This window comes from Vigna umbellata, chromosome 2 (assembly GCF_029865625.1).
Source record: "Vigna umbellata cultivar VRB3 chromosome 2, Vumbellata_1.0, whole genome shotgun sequence".
Taxonomy (NCBI): Eukaryota; Viridiplantae; Streptophyta; class Magnoliopsida; order Fabales; family Fabaceae; genus Vigna; species Vigna umbellata.
Genome location: NC_142166.1, coordinates 3921378 through 3943059, shown reverse-complemented (window position 1 = coordinate 3943059; position 21682 = coordinate 3921378). Strand labels below are relative to the sequence as shown.

Below are 21682 nucleotides of genomic sequence, written 5' to 3'. Positions count from 1 at the left end.
AACTTGTTTTTAGAAAATATATAATACAATGAAAAATTCTAAAGTAAATTAATCAAAATAATAATATCAATGCACTTAATGTTCAGATAATTAAATCTCATTAAATAAAGTAGAGATATACCAACATTTGTTATAACATAGATAGGCAAATATTATGAAATAATTATTTTAATAGTTATATCAAGATGTCTTATTTAATTTTATTATCTTAAATTTGATTTTTTTACAACACCTTTTAAAGTTTATGATACTACCCTTTTACTAAAGCAAAATGTAGAGTGAAACATCCCATGGAGGGTGACATTCTAAGTTAAATTTTGGTTATAAGTAAGAATTTTATATTATTGTTATATGAGGAATATTATCTGTATATTCTCATGAATCCATTAATGTATTATTCATAATTAATTAACTATTACAAAGTAAAAAATTAATAAATCATAAATAGAAGTATTCAATTGAGGCTTATACAACTTTATTAATGAAGTCTAGTAAATATTAAAAAATGCATTAAAGGTTTAAAAAGATAATATTATCACAAAAAGTTATTTGTATATATTATTCATATTTTTAATAACCCTACACTTATTCAATTAGAAACAATTATACATATTAATTATATAAATTAAATATTAAATACACATGTAACTTTAAATTTTTATATATAATTTTTTTACATTAAATACTTTACATGGTAATAGTTTCTTTTTAATGTTTTTATACTATAACTTTTATTTTAATTATTAAATCCAATTAAATGTTACAGAGAGAGATATTTCCTCTCTTTCTGTGTAAGGAAGTACTGTATAGCAGTTTGGGAAGTTTTCTTAAACCAGATGTACAAAATAACATTAATTATATTTATTTCATTTAATTTATATTTAATGTACATGCATACATACATTTATTTTAATATAAAATAAAATAAAAAGTACAAAAAATACTGTAAATTAGACAACACCTAATTGCTTACACATAATTTTGGCAATATCAAAAGTAGTGATGCTTAAAAAAGTAAAAAGAAAAGAACTTTTATTAAGTGATAAATATGTGATTTGATGATTTTCCTGTGTGCATACATAACCATCCTCTTGTTTGAAAAGGAGGAAACGGCATCACCACCGCTCAAGCTTCTTTCTATTTTGTTTTCCCATCAATAAAAACCATATGAAACCGTGCACAACCTTTCTCATGATAGTGTAGCTGGGCCATCTTCTGCAGCATTTATGATTCAGACGCAAAGTTCCTAACTTTACAGTTTTCTGAGTTTCTGGTAAGAATTTTATTGGTTCTGTGTATGATTGTTAGAATTTGAATTTACTCTTTTGTGTCTTGTGATTGTAAAGATATAATCATCTATGTAATATGTTTTGTGGGTGTTGACCTAACCATACTCTTGTTGTGCATGTGTGGTTTATTGAAATCTTTTTTTTTTTAATGGTGGGTATCTGCTCATTGGATCTTGGTTTTGTTACTGTCCTGTAGGGCTTTGTTTTGAATCTATTTCTTATTGAGCATTTTCACAAATGAGAAATCTAATATTTGGGAGTACTCTGCTTCTTGATCTAACCTCTTAGCTGGTTTGACTTCATTGTTTACCTCATTTTCATTTTGACCCATTTCCCCTTGTGATTTTGCTTTTTATTTTGTGAGGCAAGTCTATAAACAAGAATTTAGTTTTTATTGTATCCATAGATTTAGATTCAGAAGTGAATCATCCTTTTGGTGTGTGTTTAACCAGCCAAATGAATCAGAGGGTTGTTTGATTCAAATTTAAGATTGTGTTGATTTCAAGACTGTACTTGTTTAGTAATTGGTAATTGTTATGACAATCTTGTACATGCATTGATACAATCTCGACATATCCTTTGGGTAAATGAACAGACTAGGGAGGAATCTGGGTTGGTCTGTGTGTGAGATATTCTTCATGTGCTTAGGATAAATAATGATTATTTTTTGACTTGGGTTGGATGATTGTAGATTGTAACGAGAGATTTTAAGTTTATACTTTGTTTTTTGGAAGCTGTGTAAATATTATCTTCATCATGGGAGTTGTATGTCAAATCAAGACTTTACTTAGATGGCCAACCATAAAATAAGTTCATGAATGCGAGTGTCTGATAATTTTTTGAAATGAAATGAACTTGTTAACTTCCTGAAAGCTGGCTTTTACATACGATTTTTCAGGAGTCGAACTTATTACTATCATTATTTTTGTGAAACTATGACCAACATACTACTGTAGTTATTTTGTGAAATATGACCAAATAAACGTCACTGCTAGGAATATTTGATCCGAAGATCCTGTTTGGGTTGGTACTTTCGGTGGTTGCTTGAAATGGAACATTGAAGTAATGTGATTTACTTTCTAAGACTAAATTCAGTTTTTTTGTTATTGTTTTATCACATCTGCAAAAAGCTTCAATTCTAGACCTCTTTAATATACCTGAATCTGTATGTTCCTGTTTCATTTTAATTTACGTTAGGAAGTTCTGCTTGAGTGCTTTCCTTATATTTTCTTTGTATGTATAATAGATTTTGCAACAGAGACATGGGAATAATTTCATTTTCCTTCATATTTCAAGGATGTAGTGTAAATTTGCTACTTTCATATTTATTTAAAATACTTGTTAATTTAAATTGCTTTTTCTTCTGAGAAAATGCTTACTTGCTGATATTCACGCCTTATATTCACATGTAGCCTATTGAATACATTTCGTTATGTTTTCTGGCTGCTATTTATGCATCCCTGACTTTGTTCATATTGAATATCAGACCAGGTTTTTATCTTGTAGATCTCAAGTTTAATAGTTATTTTGAAAATTTCTTGTTGCTCTATAATATCATTTATAGTACCAACTGTTCCCTTGCTCCTGTCCCCTCCCCTTTTTTAAACAACCAAACAACTTACAAAGTCTTATTATCATCTTGTAAGCTCTTTCATTACTTAATTTTCTTTTAAATTTAACAAGGTAATTTTGGAATCACATATGCAGGCTTATCACTTTTGAAGAAGTTCTCTACTTTACCGGATTAGGTTCAGTGTAATTTATATTGGTATTGTTGTATCAGAAATTCTTCTGAACAATCCCGTAACAAAACATGACATTGTTGGCTAAGCTACGCTGTGTCACTATAGATGTTACCGGTACCCTGATGGCTTACAAAGGGGAGCTTGGTGACTATTATTGCATGGCAGCCAAAGCTGCAGGCCAGCCTTGCCCAGACTACAAACGTATGCACGAGGGCTTTAAGCTTGCATATAAGGACATGGCAAAGAACTATCCCTGTTTTGGGTATGCAGCCAAAATGTCAAACATTGTATGGTGGAAAACCTGTGTGCGAGATTCTTTTGTCAAGGTAAGACATTGGTAAAGTCATTACTTTGGTTGTATGATGTATTAAATGTAATAACTGAGTTTTTGGTATTTACACGGGTACACAAGGAAAGGTAGCGTATTTAGTTTGGTCCTAAATTTCTCTTCTGAAACAATTAATGCACTGAACTAAGAAAGGTTTAAATCCAATCTCTATTGATGTGTTCAGCTTCATTTAAGCTACCAGAATTGGGCATTGAGTTACAAGCTCATAATATTTGCAATCCCACATGTGAAAATTCATAGATAAAGTTTGTTTTTTGGCAGGCTGGATATGTTTATGATGAGGAGACATTTGAGAAAATATTCAGACGCATATATGCATCCTTTGGTTCGTCTGCCCCATATTCTGTCTTTCCAGACTCTCAACCATTTCTTAGATGGCTTCGTGAACAGGGTCTCAAAGTTGGTATTGTGAGCAATGCTGAGTATCGCTATCAAGATGTGATTCTTCCAGCTTTGGGATTAAACGAGGTAAGTTTCCTTTGTTTTTTTCTAAAAGTTTGCTATGTCAGACTTGTAAATGACATCCAAAGATACATTTAGAATTGTTTCAAAAACTACTTAAATACTTAACCAGAAGTGCATAATTTCACATTCTCAAATTTCTGTGAGTGCACTTGTTGGAAATGATAATAGAGAATGGTACACTTCCATTTTCAAACGCAATGCAGTTATTGATTCATGTTCTTTGTAAAGGCTGCCTGAAGCAGCCGAATTTAGCCTCAAGAGAAGAGGAGAGAGAGCAGAAAGGACATTGGTGGAAATTGTTTAGAGCTATCAATGTAACTGATATTACTTAATGGGACAAGTTTCTTTTTTTGGTTGTTGTCATCATGGTGGTGTTTGCAGAACTAAGACTTGCTACTCACTACAGGTCTTTTTGTTGTCCTGTACACTTACTTACCCCGTGACAAGAATGTCTGATTGCTATGTATGATGTTTAATGATGCAGGGATCTGAGTGGGACTTTGGTGTGTTTTCTGGTCTTGAAGGCGTTGAGAAACCAAACCCAAAAATTTATGAGATTGCACTTGAAAGGGCTGGAAACATTCCACCGGAACAAACTTTGCATATTGGAGACAGCATACGCAAAGACTATGAGCCAGCTAAGAGCATAGGGATGCATGCACTATTGGTGGACAGATTTAAGACTCCAGAAGCTGAGGAATGGCGGAAGTCTGGGGCAGTTGTTCTCCCTGATCTATTTACAGTACAAGAATGGCTTTCTTCAACTGAGTCAGATTACTAGAGAGGCTCTAACGTTTTTGAACTAGTATTTCTGTTATCACCCCCTTCCCTAATGATATTACTATTTACTTTCTCTTGTGACATTCAACCAAATGCATGTGGCTGAATATTTCTCTATAGAGGCATGCTTGAGAATCTAAAGGCTAAGAGTTAGATGTAGCTCAAACTCAAACGTAACTCTGCTATACGATATATTTATATGTTACATTCTCTTCCATAGGGTTCTGTGGCTTTCCCCGGTTACAAGTATGTTAGAAGTTTGTAGGGAGAATGGTATGTTTGGTTCTTAAAAGGACATATCAGATTTAAGGTAGTATCTGAGAATATTAGCAAACTACAAAATCCCTGAAAATTAGTTTCTGTATTTCATATGCTACATTCTTTCATGTATAAAAAAGTGTTCTACACTATTTGAAAAATTGCAATCTAGTTTGAAGGGGTTAAATTATATTTTAATGGTAACACATAGTGATTAAATTCATCGTGTCAAAGTTTTTCTGTTTATCTTTCTTTGTATTCGTTATCTTGAAGAAATAATGATCAGTGACGTGAATCTGTGCAGCAGGTATGCAATGGATTGTAGTAATCATGATGCCAAAGTTTTTCAGGTCTGACTGACTACACTCTTGACATTTCATATTTTGTTTTTGGTTCATCCTGACAATTTTTGCTATTTTTTTAGTAAAAATAAACCCAAAAAAAAAGAAAAATATCTTAGCAGACCCTTCAAATTTTATTTAACACACTAGAACCTTTTCCAGTTAATGGAAGGAAATCACTTCGCTGAACAGGATTTCTAAAGGCGCTGGTTTAATATTTTTGCATCCCTCCTAGAAATCAACTTACCATTAGTATATTATGTGGAGTTTTCTTTTTTAATTTTTTATAAATATGTTTAAAACTTAATTTAAATTATAATTTATTATAATTTTAAAATGAATATTTTGAAAATTAAACTTTTGCCCTCACTTCATATATATTTTTAAGATTATTAAATATATATATATATATATATATATATATATATATTATAATATAATGAAATAAAAAGTATTAATTAATTTAAGAGATTGTATAATAAAATAAAATAAATTAGTTACCCAGTTAAACTCAATGACATTTTATTTACGGAAGTAGACTCATTGTTCAATGCCAGAATTTGATTTCTGAGAGTTCAAATTTTAATAGTTATTCGTTACTGTTTTTGATAATATTCACTTATCGAGTTATATTCTCTCATAGTTTCCCCATTTAAAAAAAAACAGAAAAAAAGAAGAAGAGATTATTTTAAAAAAATTATTAAGATTAACGTAACCAATAAAAAAGTATGTTTTAATTTCTTCCTTCGTTTACAACGAATAAATTAAAAATAATTTAAATAAAATGAAACAGTTTATTATAAGTTAATATCAAATGGTGTTGTTTAATTTTCACTTTTAATATAAACTGTTGTTACTAATAATGAATGATATAAAATTTAGGAAAACAGAAAAATAAAGAAAGAAACATTATACTTATTCATGATAAATTATTTAAAATAAAATAATTCAATTATATTGGTATTAGGTTATAAATAATTAAAAATTTAATTAATAATTTGATCTTTATATTTAATTTTTTATTTTGTTTTAGTTTTATGTTTTTTTATTTAATTGAGTTTTTATTTTTTTAAAAGACTCGATTGAGTTTTTATTTTTATAAAATGTGTCTAAATTTTAGTTATTTTTTATTCAGAAGTTATGTCAAAATTGAAAAGATTTTAAGATAGAAGATGATAAAATTTTGATGTGACATTTTCAAACCGATATTCAAACCAATTTAATAAATAGAACACATTGAATTTTTTTTATATAAAAATAAAGATTCAATGAAATATAAGACTGAATTATTAATTAGGTTCCAAATATCTATATTAGTTAGGAGAGACGAATAGTCTCGACCTTCCAAAGTCATTATCAAAATTACCATACATTTCTTTCTTTGTAAAAGAGAGAAAAAGGAGATTAGTATAATTGGTGATTAGAAAAAAATACAATTTTTAATATTATTTGTTCATGCATAAAGTAAATGTGATGTAATATATGTGAAAAAAAAAAGTTAAATATGTTTTTAGTCCCTAAATTATCAAAAGAATTTGTTTCTAGTCAATCTTTTAAACTAAACTACATTTTAGTCCTTCTATTTAAGGAAATCATAATTTTTCGTCCTTCAAAACCAATGACGTTAAGTTGAGGAGGCTAACAATAATATGTCACGTCATTTTTTTTCTAATACTAGTCAATCTTTCCCGGCTTCTCTCCCTCCGACTCTACTACATCCACCTCCGACGCCACCTCGAACTCCTCCGTCGTGATCGTGAGTCGTCCTTTCCTTCTCACGGCCATTCCCTAGAGTCGAATCTTGAAGTCCTTCACCTTCGCCACCAAAAAACTCAAAAACATATTTAATCCAAAAAATAAATAAAAATTGATCCACACAATCTTGTAACGTATAAGGTAAATGTGATGCAATATGTAGAGGAAAAGAAGAAAAATTCATCCATATTGTCTACATAATATGTAAAGAATAAATTTTAATAATTTCACATAAAGATTCGACATTAAAAATAAATTTAATATTAAAAATATTATTTTGAGTCATAATATTATTAGTGAATTTCGATTAATGATATTAAATAATTCCGATGGATTTTACAGGAAGAAGTGGTATTTTGAAGTGTTGTTGACTTAACATTATTAAAGTCAACAAGCTGGAAAGTAACCCTCTCCCCTTTGATTATGCACTGATATTAGGTGATGAACATTTATATTAGTGATCGTTTTCCAATACTTTAAAGAATTGTATTGAAAAGTATAAATTCTTACAAAGTTTCAATTTTTAAAAGTATTAATTACGGTTGAAGTATTAATTACTTAACTAAAAAAAAGTTTTGTTACTATTGTGTTTTAAAAGTGAAAATATTATGTTAAAAAAAACAATTACTAAACATCTAATTACCATAAAAAAGATATTTAACATAGATAATGTTATTATATATGTATTAAAGTATATTAGATTGAACTAATAATATGAAAAAGGTTTTTATTTAAAAATATATCAAATATTATTTAATTATCAAAATTTAAATATAGGAGAAATTTAAATTGTTATACAAGATTAATTGTATTTTTTTACAAAATTAAAACTATATGTAAGGAAATTAAATAAAGTTCTAATAACATATATTAAAAAGGTGATCGAGGTTATTTTTGTTTTAGTCAAATATGAACCTTCTTATATTATAATTGTCAATGTACCTGTTATATTCTAAATAATGAATCATTTAATTAAGGATGTGTTCACATCTAAGGATGGAATTGTTTACGCATATTAGGACAGACAGATTTGGAGTTAAAATTGTGTTCACATTAACGAATTGGAAAGGATGGAAGAGCAACGATTTGCGGGATGAAACATTTTCTCCATCTGTGATAATAGCATGGGATATGAGGGAGATTGGAGTGAAATTCTTTTTTTACCCCTTTAAACATTTTATTCAAAAAACAATTGAAAAAGCATCCAACCTGGGTATATGAAAACAAAACATTTATTTGAGAGAGATGTGATATTGGAGGGAGATTTGCTATGGGAATTGTAACATCCCAAAAATACAATGTAAAACCATATGATAGGATAATCACATATAATAATATTATAACTCAGTTCGTTAAAAGAGATTCAGTATGAATTCAACCGAACGATCTTACAAAAGGACGAATAGTAAACCGTACAGAAGATCCAACTAGACCGAATGGCTTACAATAATAACCTATACAGATCGGTCTATCAAAAGAAAAGAAACAACAAAAGTCCGAACGTTCCTATTGTTCGGTAGCACCATCGATTGACCGAACGTTTCTACTGTTCGGTCTTAACTTCTACCTCCACCAAGTTTTCTTCTTCCAGCAACTCTTTTCCTTCTGCTCACATCCACGCGGATGATCATTGCAACAGAAGGACAACAACCGAACGTACAAAACCGACAAGACAGGAAATAGGGTAAGCTTATGTAATTTAATTCAAGTATCAACATATATTTCACACAATCAACTAAACAAGATAAATCATTAACTCTTTCATGCAAAGCCTAATACTAGACTCTGATTGTCCGGACTGTATGAATTATGTGTAGCTACGACATTCGTGCACCCGGGTGATGTAGTAACTGGGGTACCCTCAACAGCTGCCACCCGAGGTTAGTCCGTTCCATCCAAATTAACCATAAGGACTAGGACCTCCTGCCATTCCCACACATGACTTACCCTTCTAAACGTGAGAAACGAGTAATCACGGAATATCAGGATGAACCGCCAGCTAAGTTTTATCCACATTCATACTTTACCATTTCAATATTAATTCATGAGATATTACTCCCCATAATACTCTTTCATATTCATACTCATTTCATCCACATCATATTCCATCATCTTTCATTTTCAAACCTCAAACCGAACCAATTTCAATACAGATTACATAGGATACCTAATACCGAATACCAAACGTTAATCTTCAATCCCGAACGAGACCGAACACTTGGAGTGAGACCGAGAGGTCTCCAGTTCCGAAACAAATCAAGATCAAGAGAGTTACTAATGGGGTTGTGAAAGAGACCAATTACAATAATACCTCTCAAAGACTAATAGAATCGAACGTTATTTACAAGGTGAGCCAATTTAATGAACTGACTCATGAGAGTTTAGACCGAACGCCAATAAGCCTAGGCCGAGTACTAAGACTCTAGGCCGAACACCATAGAAACTGATACTGTAGAACATCAAATAATATTAATTGACGGAAATATATGAAGAAACCGACCGCTATAAATACTTAGCTTATTTATGAGCTTAATATCAAGGAAACGAATGCTAGTCGAATACCGAGCACTGCAGAGACCGAAAGCTATTAGGTTTGGCCGAATTCTCTTATTTTAAAAATTAGTTTAAGGAATGAAGGTCGAGCGCTTGGTTTAAGACCGAGCACCACTTAGTACGAGTACTAGGTGTAAGACCAAGCACTACTAAAATTATATAATAAAGGCTTAATAAATATAAGATATCATTTAATTAGTGTTCAAGAACGAACGAAATATACAAAATACATATAGATATACTAAAGTTTATAACCAAATACCAAGGAACGACTACCCTTGACCGAACGCTCATGTACAAATATTACAAAACGAAGATGCTCGTCCTCAACTAGAATTCTCTCGAAATGAAAGAATCCAGTTCCAACCGAGTCCACAAGAAAACCAAACGGTCAATGACCTTCAGTGACGAACATCAATTTTCACATAGAAATACAGACTTAGAATTCATACTCTTATTAATACATTCCTCAGCATTTATCTTCATACACTTATACAGCCAAAACATAGTAACAATCATACTTCATATTCATCCAATATTCACACAAACATGCCATCATTCCAAGTAAGAATAAAATTAAATTAAATAAGCTTCCCTTACCTCTAAGAGTAGTCGAACGCTCACAGATGCAGAATATGGTTCACCTCTACCAGAGACCTTAGCATTCTACAGTCACGCTTTAAGAAACTAAATCAAACACAAGACCAGAAATACTCATAATGAGAGGATACACCCATGCAACCAAAAATATGGGTTTGCATGCGACAAAAAACACACTACTGAGGGAGAGATGAACTTACCAACTCGAAATCGAAAACTGATCGGTTCAAACGAACGCCCTCGACGCCGGAAGTGCTCAGGTGTGGTCTGTTTGATGATCGGAAGAAGAAAAGAGTAAGATTTCTTAGAGAGAAGATGAAGAAATCTAGAGAGAAGGAGGAGAAAATGAAAGTTCAGAACTTTGGGGAAGAAGGGTGCATGCAGAAGTGGCGTGAACTTTTGAAAACTGAGAGTTTTACTCCTACTGTCAAAATCGAATGTCCAATCTGCATCATACACCTGTCTTCCACTATCTGATTTTCAGACATCCCTTCCTTGACATTTGTAATCCACTATGCAGGGGTTTTTAGTGGATTTTACTGTTTCTGACATGAATATATTAATAAACATATAATAATAATACTAAATAATAGTAATAATAATAAAAATATAATAATAATAATAAGAATTAATTTTCATGTTAAAATTATTTTTTATTTTTCTTTTCTTCTTATAGTAATTTTTACAATTATATATAATATTAACAATTATTATTTTATATTACTTTAATAACTAGAGATATTTTGGTAATATTTAATTTCTACTAATTAAACAATTTTTTTTATCTGTCACATCAATCAAATCTTACGCTAATTTTTAAAAATTTTACTTCCAAATCTATTCTTATTTACATCAAAATCTACTCAAATAAACAACAAAAAATTTACCTTCAAATCCCCTTAAATCCATCAACTCACTCTCCTCCAAGTGAAAAGAGCTTAAGTATTGTCTTATACAATTTCTAGTTTGAACAAATAATTTAATCTTGGCTTAAAATTCTTAACACCGTATGTATGGGTGAAAAGTGTGTATTAAGATAGTTTAATATTAATTTAGAGTCTACGACTTAAAAAATAGTTTAAATATTCCATCTATTTTCTATTATTCTATAAGTTTAAAGATAACAACTGATCGGGTTAGATACTTAATAGTGTCTATTCACAGTCTAACTTGGAAAATTAAAATTCAACCAGCAAATCCGCGGGTATTCATTTTCCATGGCAAAATCTCATGATTTTCATAAAGCAAACACCACTTGTATCCAGTGTGAAGAATTTATCCAATAATGCACATGGAAATGGAAGGGATAGGTTTATCTTTTGATGGTGTTGACTTGTGCAACCTTACAACTAGTAAGCTACACTCTGCAATGGACAGTGATTGATAATTCAGTGATAAGAAAAGAATCAACAGAATTTCCATATCAGTTTATGTATGTAGCATGTCAATTAGTCTATGGGATAAATCATGGAATCTTCATGTTAGTCGGCATAATCTGACAACTTCATTGTTTTTTCCAAAGACATCGTGCCTTAATTGCTAATTTGATAACAACGTGGCGAGAATTCCAACATAGCTTTAGTATGCTGACGCTTTTACTCTCAGTAAGTTCAGTTGTATCAAATAAGAGTATAACTTTGAAACCTATTACATGATCTATTTCAATTATTGGGAAGCAATTTACATACTTGTTGGACATGTTTGTCTTTATCTGTTCAAAAAGTCTCACATGTTTGTGTCAATTACATAAGGGTAAGAAAATCTCTACACTTTCAAGCTATTTCTGAAACAACTTCAGTTTTTTATTTTTCTGATAGAATTTACTGTTTCAAATATGCAAGTTGCGTTTCCAAATGTTATACGAAAACTTCATCATGATGTCTTCTTAAGGGCAGGGTAGATCAGCCTCTTATATATCATGTGATGTGGCCCTTCTTCTATTTAATGTACACTAAGAGACAATTGATGAGGAGTGAAATTTCCACACAAACTGACAAGAATTTAAGACATTTGGAAGGACTCAATCCCATACTTCTAAATATCTGTTCATGCTTGTTTTCCTCCTCAATCCTTCACTCAAATCTACTCAATAGCTTCAGAAAAGAAGCAATATTTTGAATGTCTACTAGCACAAGAGAAAATGATGAGGCCGAACCTCAAAGAGGGTATTGGAGATGGAGCAAACAAGATTTCTTGCCAGAGGAGTCCTTCCAAAGCTGGAACAACTACGTTTCTGCGCTCTCACAAACATGGCTAAGGTTCAAGGATCGTCTCTTCAGCAGATCAGATGATGCCACCGAGACAGAAGAGCTCAAGAAACAAAGTGAGCATGACATGAAACGTTGCCTCAACTGGTGGGATCTCATATGGTTCGGTTTTGGTGCAGTGATTGGAGCAGGAATCTTTGTGCTCACTGGTCAAGAGGCTCATGACCATGCTGGAGCAGCAATTGTTTTATCCTATGTTGCCTCAGGCTTCTCAGCAATGCTTTCTGTTTTCTGCTACACTGAGTTTGCCGTAGAAGTTCCATCAGCAGGAGGGTCGTTTGCTTATCTGAGAGTTGAATTAGGAGACTTTGTTGCTTTCATAACAGCTGGAAACATTCTTCTTGAAAGTGTTATTGGAAGTGCAGCAGTGGCCAGATCATGGACTTCTTACTTCACAAACCTTTTGAACCGTCCAAAGAATTCATTGCGCATTAAAACAAATCTCAAAGAGGGGTACAACTTGTTGGACCCTATAGCTTCTGGGGTTCTGGTGATTGCTTCAGTGATCACAATAATCAGCACAAGAAAAACTTCATTCCTCAATTGGATAGCTTCTGCCATCAACACCGCTGTTATTATATTTGTGATTATTGCAGGGTTTCTTCATGCAGACACATCAAACTTGTCACCCTTTTTACCTTACGGCGCTAAGGGAGTGTTTCAGGCTGCAGCAATTATTTACTTTGCATATGGAGGGTTTGACAGTATTGCAACCATGGCTGAAGAAACCAAGAAACCATCAAGGGACATTCCAATAGGTTTGGTGGGGTCAATGTCCATGATCACGGTGATTTATTGCTTGATGGCACTCTCACTGAGCATGATGCAGAAGTACACAGAAATAGACACTGGAGCCGCTTTCTCAATTGCATTTCAGAGCGTGGGAATGAAGTGGGCAAAGTATGTGGTTGCATTTGGTGCATTGAAGGGGATGACCACAGTGCTTCTGGTGGCTAGATTGTCACAGGCACGTTATATTACTCATATTGCAAGGTGCCACATGATCCCACCATGGTTTGCTCTCGTGCACCCTAAGACAGGAACCCCTATAAATGCTACACTCTTGATCACTGTTGCAAGTGCCATCATAGCCTTTTTCACAGGTTTGGATGTGTTGTCAAGCTTGATATCTGTGAGCACACTCTTTGTGTTCATGATGATATCTGCAGCCCTTTTGGTTAGGAGGTACTATGTGAGAGGGGTGACACCAAGAGAGAATCTTGTAAAGCTAGTTATGTTCTTGGTGATCATTATTGGATCCTCAATAGGAATTTCAGCATTCTGGGGGCTGAAGCCTAATGGTTGGGTAGGATACACTGTGACTGTTCCTGTTTGGTTCTTGGGAACTCTTGCTATGTCACTGTTTTTGACTCAGCAAAGGGTGCCAAAAGTTTGGGGAGTTCCATTTGTGCCATGGTTGCCATCTTTGTCAATAGCAACAAATGTGTTCCTGATGGGATCTTTGGAGTATGATGCATTCATAAGATTTGGAGTGTGCACAGTGGTAATGCTGATTTACTATTTTCTCTTTGGTCTCCATGCAACTTATGATATGGCTCACCAACAACAAATGCTGAAATCAAAAGTCGACCACACAGAAACCATCTAGAATGAAGGTCCGTCTATCCTTGTCTGTTTCTCTTCTGAATCAGATTTGGTACTGGATTGACACTGTTGGAAACATAATCATTTGTAAAATGTTTATTTTCTATCTGATAAGACAATCCTGTAAAAATACTCTAAGGGTGAAAAATATTTTTAATGTGTTGGTAGTGATGAAATTAAAATTGAGTATATTTTAAAAATAAATTAGTATAGTTTTTTTATTTTCATAGTATTACATTTTTGTGTGTGAGTATTATGGATTAGAATTTGAATTAAATATGCCAAATAATATAAATAATTTAAATATTATTGATGTGTTATATATATAAAAAGGTAATATATATAATTGAATTAAAAAATATATTTATTTATTTTTAAAATTTAAAAATTAATTCATATCAAAATTTATTTTACATTAAAATTTATAGACTAAAAAATTATTTAACCGAAATTAAAATCTCAAATATCAACAAAACAAAGTTTTTAAATAAAAGATCAAAACTGTTTTAAGAAAAGTCCTTATTTATTCACAGTTGTTAAATGACTTGTTTATCTGAAAAAAAAAAGTATAACATTTTTATTTCTAAAAGATATAATATATCCAAAAGCATTTACATAAATTTTTAATACAAAAAATATAACATTAATTCTTGAAGTAGAATAAAATCGTAACTATCTTTAATTTATTTTGTTAAAATAGTTATATCTTTGATTGTTTCTAAGATATCTATGCCTAAAAAGATTTGGACAATGTATGTAAATACGTAAGTGACACACCAACACTTAACCTAATAGGAAAAAAAATAATTAATCTCTCTTTACATAATTATATTTAAATATTCAATTATTAATTTGTATTTGTTTAACGCTGCGCAAACGCAAGCAAACATAACAGTATTACATAATCACCACCGTTTAAATCGAGAGATTCTTTTATCACGTTCGGAAAAGAAATATTAAATAAAATGTAATTATATTTAAAATAGTTCATTTTTTTGTTTAAAATTTTAATTAATCAATCAACTAAAATTGTACTGGAATTGAACTGGTTCACAAAAATCAACAAGACTCAATTTAATTATATTCATTATTCAACTCAGTATAATGAGTTTCTCTAATAATTTTATTCCATTTAAAATTTTTACGATTTAAAAAGTTAATTTTATTATATAATTAAATAATTTTCATTTTTAAAATATAGGATTTTATACATAATATATACTTTTGCTATGGCAAATCAACACAGTTTAATGTTTTTTTTTAAAATTATACTTAGGTCTTAAATTTAATACATGGTTTGCTCTTGCTCCCTCAACGTCTTCATGAAAATGCAAGAACTGAAGAAGACAATCGCCTCCATCTCCGACAAGACGACATTAACGTTCTCAAAACTCTGAACTCAACTCACTGACACTGTCCATTAAATCAAAAACCCCACCTTTTTGGAATGATCCATGCTCTGCCCAAGTGCTCCACAACAAACCTTCTCAAACACTCTCTTCCAAGAACACTCCATAGCTATTTCTCCCTAACCCTAACATTCCCCTTTCACTCTTCCTCTCCCCATGGACCTCAGCCTCACCCTTCGGCTAAAATCTTCAAATCAGGTACCAAAATGGGTTCTTACAAATTGGGTGATTTGTCTTTCTATTCCCTCATTCAGAACCACGCCTCAGCCCTCGATTTTGGGTCCCTGGAAGAGGTTCTTGATCAAATGAAGCGCGAAAGAAGGGCTTTTGTAGAGAAGAATTTCATTGTTATGTTCAAAGCTTATGGGAAGGCCCATTTGCCTGAGAAAGCTGTGGACTTGTTCTTCAGAATGGGGGGTGAGTTTCAGTGTAAACAAACTGTGAAATCATTCAATTCGGTTCTCAATGTGGTTATTCAAGAGGGTCTTTTCAATCGTGCCTTGGAGTTTTACTCACATGTTGTTGCATCCAAGAGTTTTAACATACACTCAAATGCACTCACTTTTAACTTGGTCATTAAGGCCATGTGTAGGCTTGGTTTGGTTGATCAAGCAATTGAGGTTTTTAGAGAGATTCCACTACGGAATTGTGCCCCCGATGCATACACGTATTCGACCTTGATGCATGGGTTGTGTCAGGAGGGTAGAATCGACGAGGCGGTTTCGCTGTTGGATGAAATGCAAGTTGAGGGCACCTTCCCTAACCCCGTGGCGTTTAATGTGTTGATCAGTGCATTGTGCAAGAATGGTGACTTGGCACGTGCGGCTAAGCTTGTTGATAATATGTTTCTCAAGGGTTGTGTCCCGAATGAAGTGACCTATAATGCACTTGTTCATGGCTTGTGCCTCAAGGGAAAGTTGGAGAAGGCGGTGAGTATGTTGAATAAGATGGTGATGAGTAAGTGTGTGCCTAATGATGTTACTTTTGGAACACTTATTAATGGGTTTGTTAAACAAGGTAGAGCCTCTGATGGAGCTCGTGTTTTGGTCTCCTTGGAAGAGAGAGGCCGTCGTGGGAACGAGTATGTGTACTCGTCCCTTATCAGCGGCCTGTGCAAGGAAGGAAAATTCAATCATGCAATGCAGTTGTGGAAGGAAATGGTTGGAAAGGGATGTAAACCAAATACTGTTGTTTATAGTGCTCTTATTGATGGGCTTTGCCGAGAAGGGAAGCTAGATGAAGCAAGGGATATCTTATCTGAAATGAAGAGTAAAGGTTACTTGCCCAATTCCTTCACTTACAGTTCCCTAATGAGGGGTTATTTTGAAGCAGGCATTAGCCATAAAGCAATTCTTGTTTGGAAAGAGATGGCAACCGATAATTGTAATCATAATGAGGTTTGTTACAGTATACTCATTAATGGCTTGTGCAAGGATGGGAAGATTGTGGAGGCTTTAATGGTGTGGAAGCAAATGCTGAGTAGAGGAATTAAATTAGATGTTGTGGCTTACAGTTCAATGATTCATGGCTTATGTAATGCTAACTTAATGGAACAGGGCGTGAAACTTTTCAATCAGATGCTTTGTCAGGGGCCGGAGGTACAGCCGGATGTGATAACGTATAACATAATTTTAAATGCTTTTTGCATGCATAATAACATCTCTCGAGCCATTGATATTCTAAATATTATGCTAGATCAAGGTTGTGATCCTGATTTTATTACGTGCGACGTATTCTTGAAAACTTTAAGAGAAAATGTGAATCCACCTCAAGATGGTAGGGAGTTTCTAGATGAGCTTGTAGTAAGGCTAGTTAAGAAACAGAGAACAATAGGTGCTTCCAAAATTATCGAAGTGATGCTGCATAAATTTTTGCTGCCTAAAGCTTCTACGTGGGCAATGATTGTTAAACAGCTCTGCAAACCTAAAAGTGGTCGAAAAGTCATCAGTGAATGTTGGAGCAAGCTAAGTTACTGAAATCTGGTAAGATATGTTGTTCAATTACAATTTTCCTTGGATCATAGGAACTTTGGATACAGGGAGCTTGATTGAGGTCCTCAAGCCAAACGCCTTGAACTTTCATATAGCCGGATGCTGTTATACACTTCAAATACCGACTTTTCTGCTATCCTATAGTCATTTGGCCTGTGTGCAGATGTTGGTGTGAACCAAACAGGTGACAAGTGATTATAATATCACTTAACCACTTCAGATGTTTAAAATATTAATATTTTAAAACTTACAATGGGGATCATTGTCCTGAAAGCTTAAAATGTTCCACTATCCAATTGGCTATGATCTATTTTTTAATGCACCATATTTTGACTGATGTATTTGTACAGAGCTCTGTTGAAGTCATTGGCTGTGTAAGCATGTCAAAACATCTTAAAATGCTATCAGTAAATTTAGCCACTAAACAATTGTGTTGAATATGGAACTATATTGCAGATTGCGTTTGTAGAAGGCAAATGAAAGTCAATGATACGATTAACTGTTGAACTAATTAGCTTCTGGATGCCAACACACAGAAGTGCAATTTTCTTTTGTGGGCATGTGCAGAATGCAGAGTTCGTATTTTGTTGTCTTACGTGCAAAGGAACAGAATGAAAGACTCATGTTTTGATAATGGTTGTCTATAGGACCCAGAATTATCTTTCTATGTAAGCTACTTGTTTTCCTTGCTATTTTTTTTTTCAAATTGGTCTAGGATGCTTGGTCTATAAAAATACGATAGTTCCATAGTATCACAAGTCATAGATGATGATTGAGTGAGAAAAAGTTGTGGGGCTGTGAGGAATGAAACCAATAGTCAAAGTATATCAACAATTGTTGTTTATCTGGTCATTTCATGCGTATGTTAATTTTCTTAAACGTTCTCTACTCTTGTTGTATAATGAGTAATAAGCAACTTTTGTTTTGGTAATTCATCTTGATTTCTAAAAGCTTTCTTAGCTGATTATAGCCTTCAGTTTTTTCCACAGTACAGTGTACTCTGTCAAAAGTATTCTCTGGTAATTGGTATGATGAATTTGATAGTGGTATGCGAAGCTTTTGAGAGAACTATGTATGCTATTGAAGCATTCTTTCTGAGTCTTTCGGTAAATATAGTAATTTGTCCAAAGTGCAACCGTTTTTGGGCTGTGATATATTTGGTATCAAATGTTGGCAATTTGTTTATGATGCGAGGAAAACATTTATTAGTGATGTTAACCGTGTGTGAGCTGAAATGTTGAATATTGATATAGTAAACACTTTTATTAAAAAACCTTTATCTATTTTCAGCTATTTCTGTAGAATTGTTTATTTCCCATGTTGCACCTTGCATTGGATAACCTTTAGAGAAAATACACTGTGCAAGTACGAATGAATTGAAACATGATTCTTCGTTATTTATTCAATTCTTCTATTCTTGTTGAGTAATATGACCTGCATTTTTTTATTCAACTATTCAAGGGTTACTGGCATGAATAATTTCATGTAAATTGTGGAACAGGTATGCGTAACGGAAATCTAATTCAAAATGCTCAAAACAAATACGCAATGTCTATGGCCCTTCATTCTTGATGGTTTCTCTGTGATCAACTTTTGATTGCAGCTTTTCTTGTTGGTGAGCCATATCATAAGTTGCATGGAGACCAAAGAGAAAATAGTAGATCAGCATTACCACTGTGCACACTCCAAATCTTATGAAGGCTTCGTACTCCAAAGTCCCCCATCAGGAACACATTTGTTGCAATTGACAAAGATGGCAACCATGGGACAAGTGGAACCCCCCAAACTCTTGGCACCCTCTGCTGAGTCAAAAACAAGGACATCCCTAGAGTTGCCAAGAACCAAACAGGAACAGTCACAGTGTATCCAAACCAACCATTAGGCCTCAGCCCCCAGTAGGCTGAAATTCCCATTGAAGAAGCAATGATAAGCCCCAAGAAGATAACTAGCTTTAACAGGTTCTCCCTCGGTGTGACCCCTCTGACGTAGTACCTCCTCACCAGAAGGGCAATAGATATCATCATGAAGACGAAGAGTGTTCTCACAGATATCAAGCTTGACAGCACCTTCAAGCCTGTGAAAAAAGCTATGATGGCACTTGCAATGGTGATCAACAATGTAGCATTTATTGGGGTTCTGGTCTTATGGTGCACAAGAGCAAACCATGGTGGGATCATGTGGCATCGTGCAATGTGAGTAATATAACGTGCCTGTGCCAATCTCCCCACCAGAAGCACTGTAGTCATTCCCGTCAGGGCTCCAAAAGCCACCACATACTTTGCGCACTTCATCCCCACATGCTGAAATGCAACTGAGAATGCAGCACCAGTGTCTATTGCTGTGTATTTCGGCATCATACTCAGCGAGAGTCCCATCAGGCAATAAATCACTGTGATCATGAACATTGACCCAACCAAACCTATAGGAATGTCCCTTGATGGCTTCTTAGTTTCCTCAGCCATGGTTGCAATATTGTCAAATCCTCCGTATGCAAAATAAATAATTGCTGCAGCTTGAAACACCCCCTTAGCCCCATAAGGTAAAAAGGGTGACAAATTTGATGTGTCTGCATGAAAAAACCCGGCAACAATCACAAATATAATAACAGCAGTGTTAATGGCAGAAGCTATCCAATTGAAAAATGAAGTTCTTCTTGTGCTGATTATTGTGATCACTGAAGCAATCACCAGAACCCCAGAGGCTATAGGGTCCAACAAGTTGTACTCCTCTTTGAGATTTGTTTTAATGCGCAAGGAATTCTCTGGACGGTTCAAAAGGTTTGTGAAGTAAGAAGTCCATGATCTGGCCACTGCTGCACTTGCAATAACACTTCCAAGAAGAATGTTGCCAGCTGTTATGAAAGCAACAAAGTCTCCTAATTCAACTCTCAGATAAGCAAATGACCCTCCTGCTGATGGAACTTCTACGGCAAACTCAGTGTAGCAGAAAACCGAAAGCATTGCTGAGAAGCCTGAGGCAACATAGGATAAAACAATTGCTGCTCCAGCATGGTAATGAGCTTCTTGACCAGTGAGCACAAAGATTCCTGCTCCAACCACTGAACCAAAACCTATCCATGTGAGATCCCACCAGTTGAGGCAACGTTTCATGTCATGTTCACGTTGTTTCTTGAGTTCTTCTGTCTCAGTGGCATCATCTGATCTGCTGAAAAGACTATCCTTGAACCTTATCCATGTGTGTGAGAGGGCAGAAACGTAGTTGTTCCAGCTTTGGAAGGACTCCTCTGGCAAGAAATCTTGTTTGCTCCATCTCCAATATCCTCTTTGAGGTTCGGCCTCATCGTTGTCTCTTCTGCTAGTAGACATTCAAAATATTGCTTCTTTTCTGAACTGAGGAGGAAAACAAGCATAAGTATTTATATAGAAGTATATTAAGCCCTTCCTTTTGTCAGTTTTTTGTGGAAATTTCACTCCTCATCCTTGTCTCTTCAAGCCACATAAAATATTGCTTCTTTCTTGAGCTTTTCGAGAGCCGAGGACTTTAGAGGAAAACAAACATAAGTATCTTTGACGTATAGACGTCTACAAGGGGCATCATTACATGATATAAAAGAGGGTGTTACATATTTATAAAATTAAAAATGTTAATTTTTTTTGTAACTATTATTTTGAAAGTAGTAGTAGGCGTAATTTTAAATTGTAAAATACAAATCTTACCAAAATCAAGCTCTATTATCAAGTATATCTAATAAGTGGATCTCGGAACGAGTTCTTGGCATTGGAATAGTACAAAAATTCTCCTTTAGGCGGTATATCTGATATCTAATACTTGTTGAACCATGGGAATGAGCATTTGATATTTTAGATCAGCACATAAATTTTGGATGGATAAACTTCTTTTCATTGATGATAAAAAGAATTCATAAATTGAAATTTGTTTATGTTTTTAACTTTAATAAAACGATTTTATTCAAGATTTTTAAAATTTCAGATGCTTTTTAGCTTATAACAAAAATCAGTTTACTCTAATTTACCTTTTAGGATTGCAAGTCAACACCATCATAGCATAGACCACTAAATCCTTTCATGGTTAGATAGCTTAACACATTTACCTTTTAGGATTAACTTGGAAAACATTACTATTTTGGACAGACAAAATTAAGAGTTTTAGACAAGTGCAGTGATTAAGTGGCGCTATACTATACCATCTTCAGAACAAATAAGTGCTTAGTACTTGCAAGTACTTCAATCTATAATGCATGGGAAATTACACTTATTTCTTTTGCAACCTTTTGTAATTCATACTAAATGAAGT

The 21682-nt window shown here is 33.5% G+C and overlaps 3 protein-coding genes and 1 pseudogene across 4 annotated transcripts; 3 read left to right on the top strand and 1 right to left on the bottom strand.

Annotated features, from left to right (window-relative positions):
• Window positions 1-1066: 1066 nt before the first annotated feature.
• LOC124838912 (Haloacid dehalogenase-like hydrolase (HAD) superfamily protein) lies at window positions 1067-4845 on the top strand. The gene is made up of 4 exons (XM_047314633.2): window positions 1067-1273; window positions 2997-3360; window positions 3645-3851; window positions 4333-4845. The coding sequence occupies exons 2-4, from the start codon at window positions 3103-3105 to the stop codon at window positions 4627-4629; spliced, it is 762 nt and encodes a 253-aa protein (XP_047170589.1). The 5' UTR covers window positions 1067-1273; window positions 2997-3102; the 3' UTR covers window positions 4630-4845.
• A 7306-nt stretch (window positions 4846-12151) lies between these two features.
• LOC124838926 (cationic amino acid transporter 5-like) lies at window positions 12152-14211 on the top strand. The gene has a single exon (XM_047314655.2). The coding sequence runs from the start codon at window positions 12254-12256 to the stop codon at window positions 14009-14011; it is 1758 nt and encodes a 585-aa protein (XP_047170611.2). The 5' UTR covers window positions 12152-12253; the 3' UTR covers window positions 14012-14211.
• Window positions 14212-15286: 1075 nt separating this feature from the next.
• Window positions 15287-19051, top strand: EMB1025 (Pentatricopeptide repeat (PPR) superfamily protein). 2 transcript variants are annotated; one of them, XR_015784035.1, is made up of 3 exons: window positions 15287-17398; window positions 17864-18075; window positions 18909-19051. XR_015784035.1 is itself a non-coding variant. In XM_088105783.1 (2 exons), exon 1 carries the CDS (start codon window positions 15455-15457, stop codon window positions 17390-17392), a length of 1938 nt encoding a protein of 645 aa, XP_087961909.1. In that variant the 5' UTR covers window positions 15287-15454; the 3' UTR covers window positions 17393-17398; window positions 18909-19040. The 2 variants fall into 2 exon arrangements, 1 of the variants encoding a protein (XP_087961909.1); XM_088105783.1 differs by lacking the exon at window positions 17864-18075 and having other exon boundaries at window positions 18909-19040.
• Window positions 18960-21122, bottom strand: LOC124838899 (cationic amino acid transporter 5 pseudogene; annotated as a pseudogene).
• Between the last annotated feature and the right edge of the window lie 560 nt (window positions 21123-21682).